This window comes from Pyricularia oryzae, chromosome 6 (assembly GCF_000002495.2).
Source record: "Pyricularia oryzae 70-15 chromosome 6, whole genome shotgun sequence".
NCBI classification, from domain to species: domain Eukaryota; kingdom Fungi; phylum Ascomycota; class Sordariomycetes; order Magnaporthales; family Pyriculariaceae; genus Pyricularia; species Pyricularia oryzae.
In genome coordinates, this window is record NC_017853.1 from 2,978,896 (window position 1) to 3,003,453 (window position 24,558).

Below are 24,558 nucleotides of genomic sequence, written 5' to 3' on the forward strand. Positions count from 1 at the left end.
ACATCAAGTTTTGATTAACCTAAAATATATCTTAAACTTTCTCGAAAATGGCTTTTACTTCACCTTCAATTACAGGTGAAGTTGGAATAGCTATTTCACGAATAGTATCCTGCTGGTGATTATACTCCCCCTCAGCCCAAAGATGTAACAAAGTATTGCTTTCTTTCGGCGGTACCGACCGATCCCTAGTTCCGATTGTGATATGCGGAATCGCATTCGTCGATTTCCATTGGTTGTTCCAGTCGTTCAACGTTACGACTATCGCCATAACTCTATCGTTAAACACAATTCGTTTGAGCCGCACATCACAAATACCCAAAAGCCGACTTGAAGTACCCTCCGCCTTTGTGTTGCTTTGTGCTCTAACCATTTGCGTGTAAGTCGACCAAAGCTGCATATTTGCCGGACTTGCATTCGCATCCGACTTGTGCATCAACGTGACATGAAAGTTCCGATAAACTCGTCCTTGCTGCTTGAGGTTTTTGTATACTCGGGCAATTTCTGGCGCGCTATTTTTGAACGTGTTTTCGAGAGTGTCGATAACCATTTGCGGGGGCAGGTCGACAGAGAAAAATAAAACATCTTTGTTTCCCCGGGCAAAGATGGTGGGTTTTTTCGATACAAGACTGTTCGAGGGATGTGTCGGACCTGCACCTTCCGCGAGAAGGGCGCAACTGGGAGGGTAGTTTGGGCAAATGGCCGAAGCGGTTAGAGCAATGCCAACATTGATAAGAAAGGCCTTTATAAGAGCTTGCATTGTGATAATATCTGCTTGAAAAGAACTTATAAAATTATTCGATAACAAGGAATAAAGCTTGGTGAAGCTTAGCCATTGAGTTAAAGCACCTGTGTCAATAAGAGAGGGAATTCCATATCATTATATATATTATCCTCAAAGATATATTTTGTTTTCTTCGGTTTCCAACCTTATATGGTGATTGTCTCCAGGGAGCATATTTAACAATTATTATATAAATAGTAACATTGGTACCCTGGTCCGGCCCATCCCGATGTATTTGCGCATTATCCTGTACATTAACAATCTTGAAAGTAATAAAACTCTTTGACATGCTTTCCAAAACTTTTTAGGATAATTTCTTTAAGCCTATTTATAGATTTTAACATACAAAGATACTCGCATTTAATTCAAATCTTGATTTGAAGAAGGATGCAAGTTAAAATTACTATTTCGAATAATTCCCGAAATGGGGAATGACTTGTCAGCAGAGGAAGGCATTTTCAGATCTCCGTTGCAGTCTCCAGTCAAACTGTCACCCTATGACTAGTGGAGTTCGGATGTGACCGTGCGATTTGTGCAGGTCTTACGATGACATTGCTGCATAAATACAAGTGTCAAGAACAATTCCGGGTGTTTATAGACGCACCGTTTCTCTTCTGTACGTGGCATTCTGGGTTTGAAAAAGCATCTTCGAGTACTCGGGCGCTGTTCGTTGTGGGCCCTCTTAGAAAAAGTAGTTTAGCGGGCCAGCCCGTCAGCTGCACGACTGGTTCAGGGATTCCCTTGAGTGTATGATCGCCAGGTCCACAAAGGTAGCTGATGAAAAAGCCTCAGATAACATAGAGGATGTGGGCCAAGGATGATTATAGTAACGTTGACCAAAGTTGAATAAAATAGTTGCATGTCAAAGCTACGACTGCCTGGGGTGTGGTAAGGTTTGAAAGATCTTCTGGAGTACCGCAAGTGAATGGTAATCATATGCGCACATCTCCCGGATGTGTATACCAGGGGTTGTATACTCAAAAAATACTCAAAGTTACCCTGTATTTGTACATGAATCGAGAAGCCCCATCAGGTATTTCCCTCGTCTTTTATCCAAACACGGTCCTATTCCAAAAAAGCGGACTTGATAAACCGGTACGGCAAGAGAAGCGGGAACGAATCTCTATTTGACTGGCGGCGCGAGCATGACGATAGATACGGCATGCGCTTCGTCGCTCGTTGCCATCCACCAGGCTGTCCAGGCCCTCCGCTCAGGAGCTTCCAAAGTCGCCGTTGCAGCGAGCGTCAATCTGCTTTCGCCTTGTACCCTTTCTCCAAACAATGTTGATGAACTATATTTAACGGCAAGAGAATGGTGCTTGTGTTAAAAGCATCCCACCAAGCAGTCGCATTTCCCGGAGATATGTGACGAATCAGGGGTCAGAATTGCGGATCCCAGTGCACCGAAACGATGCGGGAATATCCATGGAGACGAGTCGCAAAATCTTATGCAAACAGAGCTCCCGATCGTGCTTACCGACGGTGCACAGCTCCCAGGGATCCATTGATATTCAAAATCAACAGCGTTCTTTATCTCAATGAGCACAAGGAAACAGGATAATACAGATTGATCAGCCACTTGTTATTACCAGCAGAACATTTGATCTCAAAAAGAAACAAAGAGAAAACGGGTTTGCAAGTGGTGATTTTGGTACGGTCTCGTGTCTTTATCCGACCGACACTGTCATTAGTTTTCTAAATTTTAACGTTGGGCTCCACATCTCCGACCCCCCTAAAGTCCGGCCCCTAAAAATATCTACTCAGCCACATCAACCCTTTGTTTTATTTTATAAATATCTAGACGAATTTTTCACTTTAGAACTTGATTTTTGAAGATTCTTGCTCCAAACTTTCCAATGAAACAGTACACTGAAAATCAGCTTCTTGCTGCCATTTCTGACATAAGAAATGGCAAATCAGTTCACAAAACCTCGCAAAAATGGGGTATTCCTCGGAGTACCCTTCACGATCGTTTAAAGGGGGCCCAGTCAATTCAACAAGCGAAAAGATTTTGTCAAAGGCTTTCACAGGAGCAGGAAACCTATTTGGCAGATTGGGTACTTGCGCAGGCCGCGTTAGGCCTTCCGCCAACGCATCAAGAACTACGCTATTTTGCGGAACGAATTCTTCAGGCCGCCGGAGAAAGAAAAAGCCTTGGGAAACATTGGGTTAGCCGTTTTATAGCCCGATATCCAATTTTGAAAACCCAAAGACCCCGGCGAATAGAAAATGCCCGGGTTAATGGGGCTACAACCGAGGTAATTAAATCTTGGTGGTCCTATTTGAAAAATCCCGTTGTCGATACTATAAAACCGGCCAACCGTTGGAATATGGACGAAACAGGTATAATGGAAGGCAAAGGATCTAATGGCCTGGTGTTAGGGCGTAATAAAATCCGGCCATTACAGCGAAAAGAGCCTGGAACGCGGGGTTGGACGAGCATAATCGAATGTGTATCAGCTACGGGGGCTGTTATACCTCCCCTCGTTATATTTAAGGGGAAAAACGTACAGCAACAATGGTTTCCAGCTGATTTAAGTCCTTTCGATACCTGGCAATTTCATGCAACCGAAAACGGGTGGACAAATAATGAAACAGGTATCGAATGGTTAAAAAAGGTGTTTATTCCGTATACCCAACCTTTAACCCCTGAAAAGCGGTTATTAGTTCTGGATGGCCATGGATCACATATAACGGACGAATTTATGCTTCTTTGCTTGCAAAACAATATTCAACTCCTATATTTACCCCCTCATTCGTCACACGTTCTTCAACCGTTGGATTTATCGGTTTTTGGGCCGTTAAAGGAAGCTTATCGACGTCACCTGGGATTTGTAAACCAGTTTTGCTGTTCAACGGTTGTTGGGAAACGAAACTTTCTACTTTGCTATCGAAAAGCCAGATCAAAAGCATTTATAGCAAAAACCATTCAATCTGGTTGGCGTACGACGGGGTTATGGCCGGTGAACTTGGCAAAACCACTTTTAAACCCTTTTTTGTTAGAAAATAGCAACGCCAACGTCGAAAAAGGTAAAAATAACGGCTTCCAAAGGGATAAAACACCGGAAAGCCCAACCCAAAAAATTAACGACCAGTCTTTACTTATTTGGAAAACCCCTAAAACGACCCGAGATATTCGACTTCAACTACAGGAAATTTCCCGGTCCGAAAAAAGTAACGCCACTTCACGGCTTTTGTTTGCAAAAGTCCAAAAAAGCTTCGAAACCAAGGATATCTTATTGGCTGAAGCTCAGCAAAAAATCAGTTTGTTAAACGCAAAATTGGAGGCGGTACGGCCGGTCAAAAGGAAAAGGGTAATTCCGGATCCCAACGAGCTTTTGGTCAGCAAAAAAAACGTTTATGAAGCACAGGAAAATAATAGGGACTGTTTAGAAGCTTTGAACGATGGAGAAGAGGTTAGCGAACCGGGAGAGCCTGACAATGATTGTATTATTGTGCGTTGATAGTTTTACATTTAAATCGGTTTATAAAAGGGGTATTTCGTCGTTACATTTTTCAAGGGGGCCGGACTTTAGGGGGGTCGGAGATGTGGAGCCCAACGTTAACCAAGTTTAAAAACAAACACAGACTACTCCCACCCGCAAGGCTGTCAGAAATCCATGTGAGTTGCGTTCCAAGCCAAGGATACCCAGATAATTTTGCAATTCCTCCTTGCTGAAAAGTTAAAACACAAATTTAGCAATCCACGAAATCAATCTAACCAATGCCAAGTGAGTAAAAGTCTCGTTCGGCTTGGCCGGTGCCCCTTGAGCCCATTTCACCACCCGGCTATCAACCCCTGCTACGTCGATAGGATGTCCCCGCGATTTGTAATTTTAACAGCCTGCCCTGACACAGTGAGCGAAATAGGCATAAGTGTTGGCGTGGTTGAGCTTCTGCTTCCTACTCAGCCTGTAGTTGACGTTGAAACGGTTAACATTAGAAGGCTGTGAACTCGCCCTACGATTGTGACACTTACTTCCTGAGATCTTCATGATCATGAAAGCCATAGTCCGCAGTCAGTTTGACTATCGTTTTCAAGGCAACTGGTAAGCATTCCGGACCCGACTGTTGACCAAGATGGGAGTTGTTCGTAATCTGCCCAAGGATTCACTTACTGGAGGCAAGATGAGTCATCTCGTGTAGAAGAAGAACATCCTGCATTTGCCATCTCGTCTTACCAGCGCCGTCATCCCTGACTGGCCGCTTGAAGAAGAGAGGACAAAGCACAACTTTCTCCTCATATTTGTGCGAATAGCAGTAACCAAGAGCCTTGCCCTTTTTATTCGTACACCTATTCGCCAGGTCTTCGCAATGGATCTCAATTGTCTTTCTTTTTGTTGGATTACACGCCTCGTAAACGTTTGCATATACTTGTTGAATCACTGCAATGTCTGCAGGGTTGTCGGTTCCGAAATACTCGCGCCTCTTGGCACCCCGTTCGCCTTGGTATCCAGCGGCGTAGTAGGCGAGCTGAGCCAATTCCATGCAGCTGGGAAAAGACAAGGGCTTGGTCAGTAGAATTACAAGATGGTGTCTCAAAACGGCTGGTATAAATTCACCTATGCATGGCTGTTAGTAGCGTTGCTCTTTGCACATCATTACAAGTGTTAGCAACAGAGGCTCGCTTGGATAAAAGTGATAGACCATGAGCGGTAACATCTCTGCCAGTAATCTTGGTAGCGATTTGGTTAGTCTTGAGCCATGAACAAAACTTTGACTTGCGAGGATGATATCTTCTAATATGCAGATGGCCCCACAAGAAATAGATGTTGAAACCAGGAGCAAATTAGTTCTTGGGCTTACGTGATGTTGATTGGGGATTATCACATCCGTCGAGAGGGCATTCTCGCTATGTAAAGTGGCCCAAGCAGGAACTGCGAGAACGGCACAAACGGCACAGACAAAAGCGGTAAATACTGGATGGCGCATAGTTGTATAGGTATGTTGGAAGGAGAACAAAAACGAGGGGGAAAAGGGAATAGGATGAATAACTGTTGGGGAAAACCTGTTGAAAAGAGTTGGATTGAAGATACTACTGTAGCTTGGACTGCTTGGTATGCAAACAAACTGGGTAATATTTTTTCCATAGTTCAATCGGGCATTCCGAACTTGTGTTTATTGATAGATCAAATAAGAGCCAAGTAGACTTTTTTTTCTTTTTTTTTTTTAAAAAAAAAAAAAACTGATGGGTCCCTCGCCGAAAGGAGGTTCCATGCGCACGTGCTTTTATGTTAATCATTTGTATGGACATGATAGATTGGAACTCAAAAATCTGGTGTGGCGTTTCTGCTTGTGTAGTAAACCAGTGGCCTTCGATCCGGCAGCTAGGATGTAGAGGTCACCATTTCAGAGGAGTGTGTAATGGCAAAGCCGACCATGTGCTAGTCTTGTAAATACCACGGCCATAATGTGGATGCTCGAACTTTTGTTGCATATGAAGTTCTCGAGCAGCCTATCATAAAGACAAAAACTACAAAGCCTTACATGGCCTGTTCAGTTGGACCTGCAACTGCTTGCTTGCGACATTTACAAACTGATTCAACTCTACCGTGGTCAAGTTGTGCTCACTCAACCGAACCTTGTCAGTCAAGATGTAGTTTTTGCCGCCTATTGTCGAGAAGTAACCATGGGATATGGACATGATTACATCCACCAGAGACGCTCGGGCTGGTGCTTGGCCGTCGAAAGGTTGACGAGCCTCGAGGGAAAACTCATCGCGCCGGGAAGACTGGCCAGCCGGCAGCGAGAGGCGCTCGCCGTACGAGTTCTGGGACAGATCAATCTGGCATTCGAGGTAGATTCGCATCCGCCTCTCGGATTCATAGTGCTGCTGGCTTTTGTCGACAGGTTGCTCCAGCAGAGAACAAAAGGAGCATCCAGCCTTGGCGCCCTGGTGGGCGTGCGTCAGTGGATAGGTACCGGTTTGCTGACGAAGACGCGTTAATTTGTGTAAGCTGAATCGCTGGCACCGGTAGCAGAGCATTGCTTCATTTGACTACTTCACAATTCATCTCGGTGCGGTCGTCATTCATGATCCTTGAGACTACGACGGATGATGCCGCAACTGGCGTGTGGCTCTACTCATGTCCGCTCCACTTTTTGTCTTGACATTGAAACTCTCTATTTGCTATAGGTCTGGCTCTGGTCGATATGGCCCCCACAAAGAGGGGCTTATTTAGGAACTGCAGCACTGGCAAAGATGCAATGTCTAGACGGCCAATAGAGTGGCATTTTGGCAGACCGGTCGACTGCGCCGCCCTCGTATGGACCGTATGGCATTCAGCCGCTGCTTACGTGTGGCTGCCTGTTCCAGGATCTGCTTAAAAATCCCCATGGATCGCCAGTTCTTCTTTTTACCCACCGTTTCCAGTTTTCCTCAGTAGCACGACCAAAACTTACTCGCACGCACAACAACTTTTGGTACCGACATCAAATCATCCCATCACCATGTCCGGGCGATCGATATTGCCTACAATTGCACCACCAGCCTGGCCACCTCAGCCGCAGTCGTCGTCCTGGCCCGTCTCGCCAACAGTCGTAGACGGCTGGAGCCAAGGGCACGCTGCCAACCAAACCGTGCTCGGCTATTTTGCGATAGCGTCCATCCGCACCATGTTCACCTTTGCCGGGATTTTGTTCCTGTCGCCCTTTGTCGAATCGCTCCCGCAGACCGCCAACATCATCGCGTTCGTACTGCTCATTGCGGAGCTGCTGACCGCGTACCGGTCGCTAAAAGCGCGCAACGTCGAGGTCAATCGCGCGTGGACCGTTGCGAATCTTGCGTGCTTCGTCGGCGTCTTCGTGTGGTTGCTCGTGGGCAGCGTGGCCCCGGCGTCGTTGGAGCCGTGGCCGCCCGGTGCAGACAGCAAGGGCGAACCCGCCCCGCTGGTTTCGCGCATCCCTACGATATGGGCCTTTTTGGGCACCATCGCTGCCGGTTTCACGCTCCCGGCCGTCCGTGTACAAGATTGGCGCAGCGGACTCGGGGTCGACAAGTTTCCGAGCCTGGATAGCCCCGTCTACTCCCCTGCGTCTACGGCGGTAGCGTTGGGGTTGAACGGCTCCGTTGATGGGCCGGCAGCTCTGCAACAGACATATTCCGGCACATCGGATTCTGGGCCGGCGAGGTAGTCGGGAATGAATGGAGAGGACGGGGCTTTGGCGGATGCGTTTGCTACTCGAAACAATGTTTGAAATATGGCAGTTGGTTGAACTTGATGTTCAGAGCAGCTTTGCGTTGTGTACACTCGGGGTTTCCTCATCGAAAAGCAGAGTTAAGAATCAGGAGTTGTTGAACACTGTGAAACAATATGTTGAAGCACAAGACAACAAACGACTGGGCTGTTTCTCGGTACATGCTAGGGTGACCGAAGGCAACAGAGGAAGGAGCTGTTGGAATCGTCGTATGTGTCGATAAACTGGATCTATCTTCTTGGAGGCATCGCCTAACACTGCCGAGGCTTGAGACAGTCACCTCAACATTGGAAGCCAAGGTTTCCTTGCGGTCAAGAAATCAAATCTCATCTAGGCCTCTTCAGACCACCCGATTGTGTGAGAAACTCTCGGTTAGCTTGGGCCTGACAAATAAGATGCTGGCGCAGAAACCATTGTCACTTGGCACATCATATGAGACTAAAATATGAAAGATGTCGCCTCGGAAATTGATCCGCCATCCTTTTCACCCCAGTAACGACAGTATATGGTCACTTACCAATCTCTTACCCCGAACTGGAGTTACGCACCTCGGCGTGCTCCGAATATCGGCGACCTGTGGCAATCCGGATTTATTGACATTATAGACAAGCGCCCTCCGGCCTTTTCGACATCTTCAATCCCCACCGCAGCTTTTCACCAGATAATCCAGTCTCTGCAGCCTTGCACAGAACAGCCTCCTAATCGGATGCCAAAGTCAGACTGATAACGTTTCATTATACTGGCCCTTGTGTGAAGAATGCCTTGGCAGATGCTTTATTAGATCCAGCCTAATTGCAACGTTATTAGCATTGTTCCACTGCAAACATACGCCTTGGCTTTATCATTATTTGTCGTCAGGCACCAAACCTCCTAGAGGCCCCGGGCGACTTGTAATAACTAGCAGTTGACCAGCCACTCAAAACTTCAACGTCCGTGACACGCGGTCAGGCCGTTATCGGCCTGCACTCGTTTATTTTCAGCATGAGGTCGTTACCGCCCCTTGCAGCGGGCTCAACCAAGTGACAGAATCCACCGCCCTGGGTGCAGTGGTAACGTTACTGTCGAGAAAGACAATTCGCCATTTGGCTCTCTGTGAATTCAACCTGACTGGAGTCAATTGCATTACTCCTAGCGCGAGATGGGGCGTATAGCAATTCACATTTCTCGGCTCCCGCCTTCTCTCGCCCATGGTAGGGTTCATTTGCCCCATGCGTTCAGGGCTGATGCCACGAGTTTCTGCGGACCTTCGTTACCCGTGCAATCACAGACGACACATGGCAAAAAAACAATCCATCTGTGCCTACATTCTTGCCGCAAAAAGAATTTGGCGAGGGCCCACTGCCGTGCGAGCAGCGGGCTGTGGAGACGCTGGCGAGACAGAGACGCTCCCAACTTGCCATTGATTGGCCAGAGTTTGATGACAGAATGATTGGTTCAAAGGTGGGCTGGCGTATAAATGGTGCCAAGATGCGTATGGCCCGGGCCCCCGTCGCCGCTTATGTGGGGAGGCCCCGAACCGTGGGTTCGTTTTGCTTGACAACACCTTGCAGGGCTGGCGAAATAGGGCTAGCGAGATAGGGCTCGCTTGTGCTAGGCAGCTGAATTAATCCCCGGCAGGGTGACATTTGCGTGGCTTGTTAGGGGCAGAACAATGATCCGATCTAATGCTTCACGTTCTGGGACTTGGAATGTGAAGCACGAGATCAGGGACAAGTCTGTCGGCTGAGGGAAAGACAATGGCACGGTTCAAGAGAGACTGGATCATAGCAACATCCAGAAAAATATTATAAAAGACGACCCCAAACCAAGACCTTCTTCTCATAGTCCGTCTTTGCACAACAATCAAGGAGATGCACGATTCACACTTCAAACCCTTTACATTGATACTTTACACTAGCCCATAAACCCTCACGACGTCCTTTTGTACACGCAGCACCCTACCAAAAAAATGAAGTTCGCCACAGCCGCCGTCCTCATCCTCACTGCGGTCCCCGCCGCACTTGCTTGTTGCAAGCAAAAGGGAATCACCTCGTGCTGCGGCAAGGGCAAATGCAACATCTTTTGCTGCAACTGCGATGGCGGTACGTCGGGACAGCCTCCCCTCATATCCCCTTCCACCTACACACAGAAACCCAGAATCCCAGAAAATCAAAAATCGTTTTCATCCTACTAACTCTGCGCGTGAACAGGCTGCAGGGACAATTGTGGTGCCAACCTGCCCATCTGCTGGGCGACCGGTGGTGCGAATGTCATCTGCGCCCGGTCCCCGGGCGCCGAGGAGATGTCGTCGATACCGTCCAAATTGGACATGGTCGAGGGTACCTTAGGATCCAGTGTCGCCGGCCTCTCGGCTGAGGAGCGCCGTGCCGAGGATGTCAAAGTCTTCAACCAGGTCGACCTCGACGGCAAGGGCTTTTTCACCTACGGCGAGTTCCTGGACTTTTCCGGCGAGCCGGACTCTGAGGAGCTCAAGGAGTATTTTGCAAAGTAAGCTGAACTCGCGTCTTTCTTAGCTCGGATGTGTTGTTACGATGGAGCTGTGTTGCTAATTGACGACGCTGCTGTTTTCCACAGGTACGACAAGAACGGCGATGGCGGTATCACTGTCGAGGAGATGCGTCTTGAATAAGGCGATCCTCGGCTTTTCGGGCCCTACGTCTTGAAGCTACACGTACGTGGCTTGCAGATGTTTGGTCAAATATTATGGATCAGAGTGATATTCTCTTCAACACTATACTCAGGAATTAGGGGCTACGTCACGGCAGACCAAGGTTATGGGGGCATTACAACATACGAAAATCCTGATTAGGGGTGTACTGTTTGTGAGCTGAGCTGGCAGATTTCTTTTCTATCAGAAAATTGGGAAAACGAAAACTGGGATGGTTGAGAGAACCATTGCAAAGCAATCTTGTATGAAAAGGTCATAAAATCACTGGTCCCTGGCAACCTCACTCCGTGATATTTCCGTTTTGAGAAATATTAGTGCTTGATTAGCATCCGACCGAACCTTGTGTAGTGGAAGTCGGGAAAGATTATTCAAAGAATACCTGACCAGAAACTGTTAAAGCATCCTCTAACACCCGCTTGTCACTAATGTGCGATAAGGGGTAAAACACTGTGGCACTGGCAACAACACGCAGACATAGACCAGTAGCAAGCGTTTGTATGGTCCAATAGCAGAGGATATACTGAGTCTCTCAAGAAATCCTACGAAATGAAGGGGAAATTGGCCGGTATTACTTTTTTAACTTGTATGTGCATGCAATACCCTGAGTGCTGAGAAACACTCCCTGACGCTCTCGCCGCTCGGTGTTCAACCAGCACACGCTCCCGACACAGATCGGCTTCGAGGCAAGGTTATGCGCATGGTGGCACCTGTACCCCAAGTAGCTGCTAAAAAGGCTCCTTCTACATTACGAAAAATGTCGCCATCTACAGCACAGACTACATATGCTTTTGCTCTTCGCGCCGGACTTTCTATCCACAATCGTCGTTCTTGCTTTTCAGCGAGCTTTCCTTTCTAAAATTCAGCGCGTGCAAGGCAGATGGGTGGTTCATAAAATCAATAGAGACCACCTTATCCCGCATTAAGGCTTTATTACCTAGTCTAGTGCATTATCGACAGCATAGTCAGGATATCAACGTGACCTTGGAAGTTATTACGTGGCTAAAGAGAGACTTCCGTCCGTTATCAGTTGATATCCACAGTAATTGAAGCCTCCAACACGTCTCAACAAAGAAGAGTCTTACAGAGCTTCATTCATCCGGGGAATGCCACTAGCGCTCCCTCAACGGTTGAGCTCTATGTGCTTTCTCCATTCTTTTCCTCTTGGTATTCAGGGCTTTGCTCCCAAAATATCGAAATGTCATAAAGTGAAAGGTTTTCGAATACAGAACCAGCGTGGATCCTGCACAAGACGAAAGCCTCCTCTTTTGCCTGCTGCTCCGAAACGGCCATGGTTCCACCCGTGCCCTATGCCGAGTCCCAAGTGACGGACTGGACCTTGGCGCCGTTGTCGTCACTTGCCGGTTTCAGATGGAGAATATAACGATCGGCGTTCCAGCCTCTCTGGATAATGTGAATCGGAACAAGGCCGTTGTCGTCGGGATCGTTGGCGGCGATGGTCCACTTGTGGTCTTGATTGCTTCCGGCGAAACCCAGTTTGAGCTGGGTGACGTCGGTGGCACTGACTTCCAAATCCCATCTGGCTGTTGCGGGTTTCTGCATGAGTGGTGAGGGTAGGACGGCGGCTGCGCGGCCCAAGGTTGGGTCATGATAGCGCACTACGCCGGTAACGTGGCGCAGGATGGAATCGCGGTTCATTTTTGTTGAAGTCAGAGGTGAGCTTTGAGAATGGTGCCATGTCTGGTTCTGTTTCTGGGGGAGTAGGACCAAGAGCAATGATCAAGTACGGCTGGAAGGGCGCGGACCTGTCTCCTCTCGAACGTGCTCTTGGGGGCCTTGCGGTCTTGGAACACACAAATGTGCAAGCGTCTTTTTTGGCTTGGCAGTTGAAAATCGTCGCTGGTAAACACCGCATATGTGTACATTACACGAGGGGCATCGGACCAACGTCCATGCAGGCAACCAATCATTTTCTGTCTCTCGGCCATGGCGTCGTATGTTGTTGAGACCATACAAAAAGAGGTAAATAGGCACCATGGTACCACTATGAACCAGCCAAGTTGCGCATTTTGATTATAGGCGAGCACTGCGCCTCCCTCAGTCACCATTCCCTATCATGTTTTTGGGTTGTTTGCGTTGATAATTGAACAGACGAGAGGAGTGCAAACAGCCTGTTACATCATAGGGGCTAGACTTATGCCTGTTATTTATTTCACTGGTCCCGACGCTCGCCACGCTTGCTCTTTGTAAACTGCGCAGCCCACGTGGCAGTTTCATTATCAGTAGCTCATCCTTTTTTCTTTTATCGTATTTTCTGCCACCACCACAAGATTTCCCAAAATGATAATTCCACTCAAATAACTCTTAGCAATTGTTTGATGACGGGGTGATCCGATCCGGTACACAAAGCGTATCGTGTGCAACTCTCGACAAATCTTCGAGAAAACACCGGCAGTGCTTCAGCGGCTTCTGCCTGCTGGGATATTGCCGACTTGAATCAAGACAGGACGGGTATGGGACAGACCCTGCGGAAGATCCAAGCAAAGTATCTGCTCGTCGAGGTAAATTACTAAGTAAGCGTTGGAAGTAGCATGCTGGAAATCGAAGCACTATTCAATGGGATATTAAGAATCTGACGTCCATGGCACGTCTTCAGAGATACCAGAGCAGGGAGTCGCGAGAGCCCAATGCATGGGGCGTTGAGCATCTCATAGTCACTAGAGCCCTCGTCCACTCTAGCCTCAAAACTCCGGATTTGAGCAAATGCATACAAGAAATTCATGCCCGTAGTTCTTGGGCTCGTTCGTTCTCACCAGGTGTTCCTTCGCTCCGCTGAGTTACTGAAAATTGAGCCACCCAATCTCGCACAGAGGAGTCGGGAGTCGGACACGACTGCTGGGCAAGCGTTGGTTGCTGGCTCCATCAGAGGGAGCGAATTCAAAAGGAACGTGATGGGCAGCGAAACCATGCCGGCTGGCACAGAGCAGTGGCTGGACATGGACACTTGACCTAATGCGCCGACACTTTGATGTGGCTGTCAGATGGCGTAGCCCATCCATGGAACCAAGCTCGTTTGAACCAAAGCTGGAGTTTCTTTTTTGGTGGCGGAGTTTAACCGTTGATAGACACAGACCCGAGGGCTGTTGAAGATCTACCTGAAGCATAGGGGATAGCTACGACACTGCAGCCGGTAGACCTTAACAATTCAAAGTTTCAAACTTCATGCGGAGCATACTTGCTGCAAGTTTTCACGCAGCACCTGGTCCATTTGGTACACCCGAACGGAACTTTCTTTTGTACGATTCGCCTTGTTGCTTTTGTGCTGGGTCCGCGCGGATGTGAGGATACACGAAGTATACGCGTTGAGACGGTGGCATTGGAGCGGTGAGGTGACGTAGCGATGTTGTTACCTTCGCGTTTGGGAATGTCGTGTCCGCAATTGCGTTTGGCTTCGAAATCGCCGTGTGGGGAAATGTGGAGTAAAAAAGGGGATGGTTATTGGAACGGGCGGTGCTCGTTGACTTGATCCACAAGCCCATTAGGCAAGAGAGAAGGGAGATAAAAGGAGATAGTATGGTTCCTCGGATGCATGACAAAAGCATGCACAATTAATTACAACTCTGCTGTCCTATCACTACCGAACTACCTTACCTATACTCTTGGCACCGACTTGGCAGGGCGGCAGTGGAACTGATCAGGGTTGCAAGTGCATAATATTTCTCTTGGCCGCTATTTCACCTGCCAATTTAGGTAGGTGAGTTTTCCAGGGAAAGGCGGGATCGGGGATCACATCAGGAAATAAACAATAGGAGCATCTACCGGCTGTGGGGATTTGTACGCCATGGCAACTTCCTGTAGAAGCAAGTGTTCCGAATCTTGTGGAAATCCATCAATCGCGACACTCTTGGCTTACAGAATGCAATCTCAATGTTACCCGGGCAAGCCGGGGGGGAAGACGGGATATATAAAGGAGTCTTGAAGCTCGTCACCGGCACTCTCACCTCTCCCTTCAACCCCCCAGCCCTCGTCGTTCGTTAGCCCAGCAGCCTCCCCACTTCGCTTCTCAACTGCCCATCATGAAGACCGGTGTCGCCTCCATCATCCTCACGGCCCTCGCCGGCTCGGCCCTGGCCATCCCGGGCATCGTCGAGAAGGTGGAAAGGGCTGCCAACGCGGCCTTGTTCAGCGCCGAGTCGCTCCGCGCCACGTCCTCCCCCAACGCCGTCTCCATGGAGGAGCTGAAGAACAGAAAGATCCTCCAGCACCAGGAGGACGAGAACCAGGGCGCCTTCGACCTCGACCGCTACGAGGCCCGCCTCGCCGGCACTCCCTGCGTCAATGGCAAGGCCGGCGAGTACACCTGCAACAACGTCGACCTCATGGGTTTCCTGCGCCACCAGGATATGGGCAGCCGCACTCGCGTGGGCAACGACGTCTGGGGTATGTACATACGATTCGGGTTGGCGCTGGCTAGATTCGCTCATTACATGAAATTTATGAATGCTAAACATGTGTTTCGTCACCTCTAGGTTGGACCTCTGCTACCGGTCGCGAGTTCGGTATCGTCGGCCAGACGGATGGATCCGCTTTCGTCGAGGTTCTGGCCGATGGCACCCTCAAGTACGTGGGCCGTCTCGACACGCAGACCGTTTCGTCGTCGTGGCGTGACATGAAGGTCATCGGTGATCACGTCTACATTGGCTCCGAGGCTTCGAACCACGGTCTCCAGATCTTCGACCTCAAGAAGCTCCTGACCGTCACCAGCCCCAAGGTCTTTAGCATCAGCAGCGACCTCACCGCCCGCTTCAGCGGCTTTGGTAGCTCCCATAACATCGTTGCCAACGAGGACACCAAGATGATCTACGCCGTCGGAACCTCCCGCTCCGCCAAGTGCCGTGGTGGTCTGTGGATGGTTGACGTTTCCAACCCAGCCAGCCCCAAGGTACGTCGTCCTTGTCATGATGCCACAACTGTGATTTTACGCTCTTGGCTAATACATTCTTTTCTTTTTCTCGCCACAGGACGCCGGCTGTGTCGCCGAGGATGGCTACGTGCACGATGCCCAGTGTGTCATCTACAAGGGCCCGATGACCCAGTACACCGGACACGAAATCTGCTTCAACTACAACGAGGACTCGCTCACCATCGTGGACGTGACCAACAGGTCGCGCCCCGTCCAGCTGTCCACGACGCCGTACAACGGCGCAACCTACACCCACCAGGGCTGGCTGGCGACCGACGACATGCGCTACCTGCTTTTGGACGACGAGCTCGACGAGCAGGAGCGCACCGGTCCTGCCGCCGACCAAAGGACCACCACTTACATCGTCGACGTGTCCAACCTGGCCAAGCCCGTCTTCACCGGCGTCTACAAGAGCCCGGCCAAGTCCATCGACCACAACCAGTACGTCATCAACGGCCTTTCGTACCAGAGCAACTACGGATCCGGCCTGCGCATCGTCGACGTCTCTTCTGTTGCCAAGGACCCCACCGGTGCCGGCTTCAAGGAGGCTGGCTTTTTCGACGTCCGTCCCGAGGACGACTCCGTCGGCGGCCGCGCCACCTTCAACGGCGCCTGGTCCGTCTACCCCTACTTTAAGTCTGGATACCTGCTGGTCAACAGCATCGAGCGTGGTATCTTTTCGGTCAAGTACAGGGGCTAAAAAGTTGGAAAACATCCCCGAGATGTTCAACGGGCGGCGCGAAAGCGTCGCAGTCTCGGTATCTGGGTTGAATGACATGTTTCCAATAATGATTAATTGAAAATGCAGCGTACAAGTACACATTGATTCATTGGTGATTTTTGGTGAATAGCGATGTATCTGGCCAAGGAATCCTTTTTTTAGGAATATTCCCATTTTGATTACCCAGCTATAGTGTCTCGTACCAGGCAGGGTTTGTAGGTGCAAAACTGAAGATGTCGTCCACGGTATCTCGGCGCTGACGGGTGACACACTCAGAAGTCACGCGGCCTGGGATCTTCCTAGCCGGTTCAACGGTCAAAGCTTGCATGGGGCCCGCATGCGCAAGTCGTCTTGTCTCCCCTCCGGGGCGACGTGCTGAGCACGCTCCTGGTTCGCGGCGATGATGAAGCGTGGCTTGGGGCCGAATGCTGAGCAATTTGCGACCTGATCGGCAAGAGCGGTCATCTATAAAATGCGTTTCTCTTGTCTCTTTGGATTCGCTCCAGGGATACATACCACCAGGGCCCAGGCACCTCTTTGCTCCTTCTTGATCACAGGTTTGAATTAGACAGCATAGAGATCCCGTGACGTTTTTTGCGCTCTTATGGCAAGAGGCACAAAACTTGACTCGAGCAAGCGGTGCAACATCTTGTAGCCCATAAGAGATCGTAGACCGGTCGAGGGAGGATGGTCAGGCAGTATAATGCAAGTTGAAGGTGCAGCAGTGTTTGAGCGCCGTGTTAAACGAAGCGGGGACGGGATCGTGTAAGAGGAGCCCTTTTCGAAAAAAAGGGGGAATCGCGAGGTTGATTCTTCTGAATCAGACGACAGTCCGACTCGAAGTCATTGTGTGATCTGAATCGAATGATTACCGCTCTAGTTTCACCAACTGCAGTTGGATCGAATTTACTTTCCGGTCTCTGTCATCGAGAAATAGTGACGCAAATCCACGGCGAGGGCGCTTTGTCGTCCTAATTTGGCTGCCTAACCTAGCAGATTGGGTATTGGGAATGCTAGTTCATAAACTGACTTGTAATATACCCTGAGGGGTTTGATTGGGTATTGCCCAGTGTGGCTTTACTTTTGACTCGCAAAGTAAGGGGCTCGAGCCAAAAATAAATAATATGTGAAATGTCGATATTTTCTGTGGCGCAAGGCCTGTTTTGACCGGCAGATCCAAGTTGGTGTTGACTTTACCACGTAAATATATCTTTTGACTACCTTGGGCACCTGGGAAATTGTGGAGCCTTTTTTTAAATGAACATAAAAATCTATTTTTTTCACGACTGATCAACGCTATATATATTTTTTCCCATCGAATAAAGGCTAATAATAAACGAAGAAATTGAATAGCTGCAGACTGGACCATGTCAACATTTACCTATTAATGGTCGAGCATTCCTCCTCGCCGCAAGTTCTCTATCTTCCTTCTCCCCACCAAGCATCCTCCACCATTCATGGGTCAGACCCACCTTTGTTAGCGATTCACACCCAAACACACCAATAAGCTTAACAGCTGAAGAATTTTCGCCCTCCGGGCGCTGGTCGTCATGGCCTCACCAGAGTAGTAGTAGTAGTAGTAGTATTATTTAACGCCGGGCTCGGCCCGGCTTGTTAGCCGGCCGTTAGCAACCTCCCGAGGGGTATCTCGGCGCGCGTTCTATCTTCTTTATTTACACAGGGGGAAAACAAGGAGGGCAGAGGCGGATCGTGCCTGACCGGGTTCGGGCCCGGTCCTGCTTAGGGGGTTAGTTCACTGACGCGACCCCGTGCCTAAGGTGCACGGAGGGTTCGTCTGACGGCTTGTGCCGTGAAGTGTGGGTGAAAAGGCAGTAAGTCTATTCCTCGTCAGAGTTCGAGTCGTTTACGATCGGTGTCCCTAGGCGTAAAGTGCGTTCGTGGCGCGCGGGGCGCTGGCGGGCCGCTCTGGGGCGGGCGCTGAAGTAGTTGGTGGCTATCGAAAACGCCTCAAAGCTTTTCGGTTGCCCGAAGCTTGTCTGGAAGAATTTCCAGCGTTGGGCGCGATTTGGCGGCCCGGCCGGCCGGTCGTTATTAGGCCACGGCCAGTTTCTCCACACCGCCCGCGAATAGCGGCAGTGCACCGGGTGCTCAGGGGAGGTCCGCTTCCAGCACCAGGCACACGAGGTGTTTGCATCCTGGTGGTTGAAACGGTCATGGTAGGCCTTGAAATCGCCGTGGCCGGTCCTCATGGCCAAATAATGGCCCAGTAGGGGTCTTGGCAAACGCAGTTCCTCGGGCTCCTTTCTCGGTGTGTATTGGAATTTCCATTCCCTATATGCGGGGGACCGTTCACAGAGTTCTTTACGCCACCAGTCCTTCTCTATATTCGAAAGAATGGCTCTGAGGACCGTGCCGGCACCGCTATACGTGGTTTGCTGAGCCCTCGGGTCTGGGTCCGGCGGTCCGGCGGAGCCGGCCTTGGCCAGCTCGTCAGCCCGGTCGTTTCCCGGGATTCCCTGGTGCCCAGGGCACCAACGGACCCGAACCTCGGTACTTTGTTTTCGGAGTAGATCGACAAGGTTATGGAACTCCAGAAAGGCCCATTGGGACGAACGCGGCGCGTCGCCTCTAAGACCCCAAATAACCGAGGTGCTGTCCACACAAATCCAGATCCGGGCGCCTGGCTGGGCCTTGGCTGCCGCCTGTAGCCCTTTTAGGGCGCCAATCGCCTCGGCGTCGAAAACGTGGCTTTCCGGCGTAATAGATGCGGAGCCTGCGGCAAATTCCAGGCCCGCCCTAAAAGCGGCCCATCCGTACCCTATTTGGACGCAGTTGTTTTCGTGTTTTTCCGAACCATCCGTATATACCACGATATCGTCAGGTGATACCATGTCCAGCCATTCGATAAAGCGGCGGGCCGCTTCCTCTTTCGGGACTCCTCCGGTGGGGTCAGTGCGAGAATCCGGGGCATTGCGAGGTGCGCGCAACTCTAGTCTCCGGATCCGCGGGAGAAGTTGTGCAGCCGTTTGCAGGGTCGTGGCCGAATGGCCCGAGTTGCGGGCACGAGGTGTTTCACGCAGGCGGCTGACAAGGGGGTGCCCCTTGTCCGCGAGCCTTAGTCGGGCGCCGTATTTCAGGCGGGTGTAGGCCAGCGCGACGCGGGCCGAGGGTAGTCCTGCGTCCCTGAGAACAGTGGACGAGGGGGTGGTTTTATACGCCGGGAGGATTGCCCGTGCCGCTAAAACCAGCGGTTTGTTCAATGCTTTGAGGAGTCCTCTTTGCTTGTGCGCTGGGTTGTACTATGCCTCGGCTGCGTAGGTGGCCGAGGAACCCACGCATGCCACCGCTGCCTTGCGAAGTGCAGCCGCAGGCGGTCCGTATCTTACTGCCCCAAAGCTCTTGAGGTGGGCAGCGACCGCCATTGCTTTGGCAGCCCTTTCGGCCACGTGGCGGCGCCCGTCTAGCCGTCGGCTGAACCAAAAACCAAGCCAACGCATGCCCGGGTAGCGCTCGGCCCCGGAGGCGCTTTGTCCGCGTCGACCGCCCGGTAGTTGGACCGGGGTAACCGTTCTACCATTAATCCGGATTTCCGGGTTGCGACCGTGCCTTTTCTTAGTGATATGGATTACCTCTGTCTTTTCCGCTGCAAAATGGATCTTCTCTTCCGCCGCAATTTCGTGCATATCCCGGAGTTTATCTTCCAGCCAACGTACGTTTTCCTCCAACGAGGGTGACGATTTCCATGTAAGCACGTCGTCTGCGTATGCCAACCGCCACTTCGTACCGTTTTTGACGAGATACGCCAAATATAGCATATATAGGATCGGGGAAAGGGGAGACCCTTGCGGGGTGCCGCACCCAAGCCGCCTAAAGCCCGTGGTCGTACCCTCCAGCCGGACTCGGGCCTGGCGGCCGCTTAAAAAGTTAATCACGAACCTGAGGAGCATTTTACTAAACCCGAGGCTCCGCATTTTCCGTATTAATCGCCTATGGAGGAGGGCATCGAAGGCGCCTTGGACGTCGCATGCGACAAGGGTAACTTCCTCCCCGCGAGCTAGAGCCTGCTCGATATCGTGGGCGAGGGCACAAACCAGATCCGTCGCCGATCGTTTGGGTAGGGCACCGCCGTGGGTGCAGCTAAGGAGCCCGTTGTCGTGTATGGCCCAAGCTATCCGGCGTGCAACGAGCCTCTCGAGGCCTTTTCCGATGCAGGAGAGGAGGGCTATAGGCCGCCAGGATCGAACGCTGCTCCGGTCTTTCTTCCCCGTTTTCGGTAGCATCGCGACTTCGGCCTTCTTCCAAGGCGCTGGGAAATGTCCGAGTTCCAGGCAACGTTGGTAGAGCCTGCGCACCGGCTCGGCCAACGAAGCCCATCCGGCTTTTAGTAGCCGGACGGTTATTCCGTCGATGCCCGGGGACGTGCTCGTAACCCCAATGCAGGAGCGCTCCGCCTCTTCCGCACTAACCTGGGTGTCCCAAGGGATTTTAGCCTCGTCCGGCGACCAGGCCTCCAAGGGGTCTCCCTGCAGGTCATCCTCCGCCGAAAATCGGCCAAGCACCTCCCGTTGCAGTGCTTCCGCTTTTGCTAAAGGCTCGCTCACTTGCTCGCCGTTAATAACCAGCGGCGGGGACCGGAGGCGTGGTCCGGCTCCCAGCCAGCCCACCATGTTCCACAAATCCTTATCGTCGCGCAGTTGGTCGATCCGGTGCCTCCAGTACTCCCGCTTCGCGGCCCGCACCCCTTTCGTATAGGCTTTTTCCTCGGCAGAGGCGTCTGCCCTATTTACAGCGCTCCGTTTAACCCGCTGGAATTCGGACCAGAGCCGCTGGCAGTTTTCGGTCCACCAGGGAGCCGAGCTGTCCCTTTTTCCCGCCGGCGTACCCACGACCCACGTCACTTGCTCCCATAAAGTTGTAAATTCAGCTACCCACGCGTCCAATGCGTAGCCATCGGCCGCGGATCCCGGGTCCGGCATGTCTTGCATGCCAAAAGCAAGTAGCTCCGCGAACTTTGGTAACCGGTCGTCCCTAACCGAAACGTTAATCGCCTCCGGGCGGGGGGCGCCGCGCGTCCGCAGCGTGGTATAAAGGGATTCGTGGTCGGAGCCTGTGTAAAGACTGCTGTCAACCACAGTTATTGTGCTGGGGAGGTTGGAAAAGACCATATCCAGTAAACCCCCGTCGCGGTGGGTGGGCACGCCGATATTTCCTGTAAAACTCATCCCCTGGGCTTGCGCCCATGCCGTCAGTTGGTCCCCTCCGCGTGCGTTTGCGCGGCCCGGCTGGTATGCAGCAGCCGCTACGTTAAAATCGCCGCCTAGCACCGTGGGTCCATTTGGCACGGTATTGCATACCATTTCCAGCGCGGCTTCAGTGCCCGGAGCCCTATATACGTTAACAAACAATATTCCGTTAATTTCGAGCCAGAGTATGTCCCGCGTATTTTGGCCCTGCGGTAGCCGTCGTTGTGCGGCCCTTAGGGCTGCCCCCTTCTTAACGTAGGTGAGCACCCGGGGCCGGAGCCCAGTCATGGCTTCGTAAGTGTTGGCGTGCCATTCGTCCACTGGCGCAAAAACATCATAGCCCGGGTGCGTTTGTGTAGTCGTATTTAGCCCGCACCATGGCTCTTGAACGTTAACCAGGTCCACCTTTCTCTGGTGGCACAACTCCAATAGGCTCAGATGCACACCCATCCTTTTACCTACGTTGGCCCAAACTACGTCGAGGCATTCCCGCTGCATATTGCCGAGCGAGTATTTCGTCATATTAATCGACGGGTTGCTTCCAAGTCTATCCCATCAGCGGGGCAAGGTGCGGCAGCCGCTGCGTCCTCCTCCATTTCGGCTGCCCAAACGATTTCGTCGTGCACGCGTTCCTGTTCAACCTGCAGGAAGTTACGGATGTCCGCCCCTGCCGCCTCGCATGGCCGCGCTCTTTTGTTTGAAATGCTCGATCGGGAGCTCGAGGTTTGCGAATGCTGCGATGAGGTGCTTAGGACCGGGATTGCAGGTGCTGGCTCTCGGCGGGCCGTTTCGGCCCGGTCGTTGATAATTGTGAGGATTAGGCCCCCAGACCTACCCTCAGAATCACGACTCGGCTCTACCAGCCACGCTGAGCCAGGGATCGGACAAGGGTCCACTTACTCCGGATTTAAGCGCGTCTCTTGAGCGCGTCGTTGATTGTAATTTCTCTCTTCTCTTCAGTTTAGAATTTTCGTCGATAGCGCCTAATACACTGAGGTTCTCCAATGTATGCCTGGCCGTGACATAATTCTAAACTCACTATAATTTGCTGGTGAAGCAATTAAAATATATCGTTCAATCCCTTTATTCAATCGTTCACCACGTCGGCTGTGCACGACGGTAAACTAGGCCACAGAAGACACCATTCGCGAAATCAATGTCGCCGCGTAAAAATTACGGCCCACCGATTCGCCAATCCCAACGCGTGACAAACGCAAACTCAGCAAAGCCAGATAATTTGGCTTCCGGCACTGCTACTCCCAACACCGAAGACTCGGATCAAAACGGAGAGATTACAGTTGCCCCAGTGAGCCCAGAGCCAGTAGAGCCCGCTCCTACCAGCGCCAACACAGAGCCTGAAGAGCCCGTTGAGCCCCAATCCGACACAGAGCAAGATCAGCCAGTCGACAGCATCGAAGTTGACGGATCGTACGAGTACGAGTCAGTTTCTGAGCACCCAGGAGAGGCGCGAAACCCTCCCCACCAACCTTCTGCCAAAACGTTAGACGGCAGGAACGAAATTCCGAAATTTCCAAGCAGAGCGCCCTCGCCTGTCGTCCAAATGAGAAGCGAAATGGCAGACGAAAGCGAAAACACTGCCGGCCAGGCTACAATCACTCAATCACAGCTGCAAGATCTTTTGGCCACCATTGCCCAACTTAAAGACCAGCTCGCCACCCGGAGTAACAATGCCACCCGTCAAACCCGCGGTATTACGCCTTTGAACAGCGCCTTTGGAGGGGCTGAGTTTAAGCCCCATGGTATCGCTGCCCGGGCAGCATTTAAGCCTTACGGAAGTAACCAAAATGCTAAAAACCCTGCCTACGACAGGACGGCACGTAAAGCCGGCATCGACCCCGGCATGTTTAATGGTGATAAGGATCGTTTTGATAAATGGATTACCAAAATCGCAGATAAATTTGTAGAGGACGACGAAACTTACAAAACAGAAAGAAGCCCCATGGCGGTGATCAATTCCCTCACTGAAGGGCTTGCCAACGACCTTATCCAAGGCCGCTATGAATCCACCATTATACCTTTCAGCAGCGCGGCCGAAATGGTCGCGACCCTAGCCGCTGTTTACCACGATGATAATCAAGCCTCCAAAGCCCGTGAGGAGCTTCGTCACTTGAAGTTTAGTCTGTCGGACAAGTCAACAGACATCCACCAGTTTATTGGCAAGGTTAACAGCCTAGCCGATAAAGCCAACATTGCCAAAACGGAACGCAAGTTGGTTCTCTATGAGCACGTTCCTGCCAGCCTGAACCCCCAGCTTCTCAGCCTATCCAAAGACCCAAATATCTCGTACGAGACCTTTGCCGGAGAAGTTGCGAACTCGGCGCTGGCCCAACAACGCGCTTGGGAGGAGCTCCGCGAAAACCGCAAAAAGAGGGAAGAGCGCCGTGAGCGTTCAGCCAGCGCCGAACGCAAACAGCGTCGACGCGAGAATCGCCGGCACAGCCAGGAAGCCAAGAACCAAGCCCGCACACAGACCGTTGACGCACCGAAGTCGCCCAGCAGAGAAAACGCCAAATTGGTCATTGAGGGTAAATGCTTCCTTTGCCAAGAAGCCGGGCACCTGGCACGCAATTGCCCCCAAAAGGCCGCTCACATCGCCGCCGTCCTCGCCCTTCAACACGAAGGCGATCGAGAAGCTGGTGAACGATCCGGCCACAGCTCAACTTCGTCGGATTCGGAAAACTGCTAAGGCTGCCGGAAGTCTCCTCGGCAGTCTGCATGCCTCAGATAGCTAAAATCGATAGATCACCCAAATTAAACACCTTCCTTGCTCCCATTCAACTGCAAGACAAAGGTCGTGGTCTCAACGCCCAAGCTCTCTGTGACACCGGAGCAGATGTGTACTTATCCATCCGACCGAGCCTCGCGAAAAAGGTCGCCCAACGTTTAGAGCTACCTATCAAAAAGCTCCCCAAACCTTTGGACTTTGGAGATTTTAACCGGAAGGTCACCGCAAGAGCCACCGAATACCTTCGGCTCACCTTGCAAATCGACGGACGACAATTCCCACGGCAGAAATTCATCCTCCTCGAAACGGCACACGATGTG

The 24,558-nt window shown here is 51.3% G+C and overlaps 8 protein-coding genes across 8 annotated transcripts; 3 read left to right on the forward strand and 5 right to left on the reverse strand.

Annotated features, from left to right (window-relative positions):
• Positions 1-31: 31 nt before the first annotated feature.
• On the reverse strand, positions 32-586 carry MGG_17748 (uncharacterized protein; the record flags this gene model as incomplete). Its single annotated transcript, XM_003720037.1, has 1 exon — positions 32-586. A coding segment is annotated over one exon (555 nt), but the record flags the coding sequence as incomplete, so codon positions are not given.
• Positions 587-1,904: 1,318 nt separating this feature from the next.
• On the reverse strand, positions 1,905-2,286 carry MGG_17749 (uncharacterized protein; the record flags this gene model as incomplete). The annotated part of the gene is made up of 2 exons (XM_003720038.1): positions 1,905-2,053; positions 2,259-2,286. 2 exons carry the CDS (start codon positions 2,284-2,286, stop codon positions 1,905-1,907), a joined length of 177 nt encoding a protein of 58 aa, XP_003720086.1.
• Positions 2,287-4,617: 2,331 nt separating this feature from the next.
• MGG_03808 (uncharacterized protein) lies at positions 4,618-5,351 on the reverse strand (the record flags this gene model as incomplete). Its single annotated transcript, XM_003720039.1, has 4 exons — positions 4,618-4,693; positions 4,761-4,809; positions 4,900-5,273; positions 5,344-5,351. The coding sequence occupies 4 exons, from the start codon at positions 5,349-5,351 to the stop codon at positions 4,618-4,620; spliced, it is 507 nt and encodes a 168-aa protein (XP_003720087.1).
• Positions 5,352-6,254: 903 nt separating this feature from the next.
• MGG_12069 (uncharacterized protein) lies at positions 6,255-6,767 on the reverse strand (the record flags this gene model as incomplete). The annotated part of the gene is made up of 1 exon (XM_003720040.1): positions 6,255-6,767. One exon carries the CDS (start codon positions 6,765-6,767, stop codon positions 6,255-6,257), a length of 513 nt encoding a protein of 170 aa, XP_003720088.1.
• A 402-nt stretch (positions 6,768-7,169) lies between these two features.
• On the forward strand, positions 7,170-8,810 carry MGG_03807 (uncharacterized protein). The gene has a single exon (XM_003720041.1). It carries the CDS (start codon positions 7,232-7,234, stop codon positions 7,913-7,915), a length of 684 nt encoding a protein of 227 aa, XP_003720089.1. The 5' UTR covers positions 7,170-7,231; the 3' UTR covers positions 7,916-8,810.
• Positions 8,811-9,829: 1,019 nt separating this feature from the next.
• On the forward strand, positions 9,830-10,936 carry MGG_03806 (uncharacterized protein). The gene is made up of 3 exons (XM_003720042.1): positions 9,830-10,059; positions 10,168-10,465; positions 10,553-10,936. Exons 1-3 carry the CDS (start codon positions 9,927-9,929, stop codon positions 10,605-10,607), a joined length of 486 nt encoding a protein of 161 aa, XP_003720090.1. The 5' UTR covers positions 9,830-9,926; the 3' UTR covers positions 10,608-10,936.
• A 1,015-nt stretch (positions 10,937-11,951) lies between these two features.
• Positions 11,952-12,302, reverse strand: MGG_03805 (uncharacterized protein; the record flags this gene model as incomplete). The annotated part of the gene is made up of 1 exon (XM_003720043.1): positions 11,952-12,302. One exon carries the CDS (start codon positions 12,300-12,302, stop codon positions 11,952-11,954), a length of 351 nt encoding a protein of 116 aa, XP_003720091.1.
• A 2,378-nt stretch (positions 12,303-14,680) lies between these two features.
• MGG_12068 (uncharacterized protein) lies at positions 14,681-16,267 on the forward strand (the record flags this gene model as incomplete). Its single annotated transcript, XM_003720044.1, has 3 exons — positions 14,681-15,044; positions 15,134-15,546; positions 15,626-16,267. 3 exons carry the CDS (start codon positions 14,681-14,683, stop codon positions 16,265-16,267), a joined length of 1,419 nt encoding a protein of 472 aa, XP_003720092.1.
• Between the last annotated feature and the right edge of the window lie 8,291 nt (positions 16,268-24,558).

Excerpts from the sequence above, each read along its gene's own strand:
- MGG_03807 (XM_003720041.1), top strand. The coding sequence starts at position 7,232 with ATGTCCGGGCGATCGATATTGCCTACAATTGCACCACCAGCCTGGCCA.
- MGG_03806 (XM_003720042.1), top strand. The coding sequence starts at position 9,927 with ATGAAGTTCGCCACAGCCGCCGTCCTCATCCTCACTGCGGTCCCCGCC. Across the intron at positions 10,060-10,167 it reads TTGCTGCAACTGCGATGGCG|GCTGCAGGGACAATTGTGGT; the intron begins GTACGTCGGGAC and ends GCGCGTGAACAG. Across the intron at positions 10,466-10,552 it reads CTCAAGGAGTATTTTGCAAA|GTACGACAAGAACGGCGATG; the intron begins GTAAGCTGAACT and ends TGTTTTCCACAG.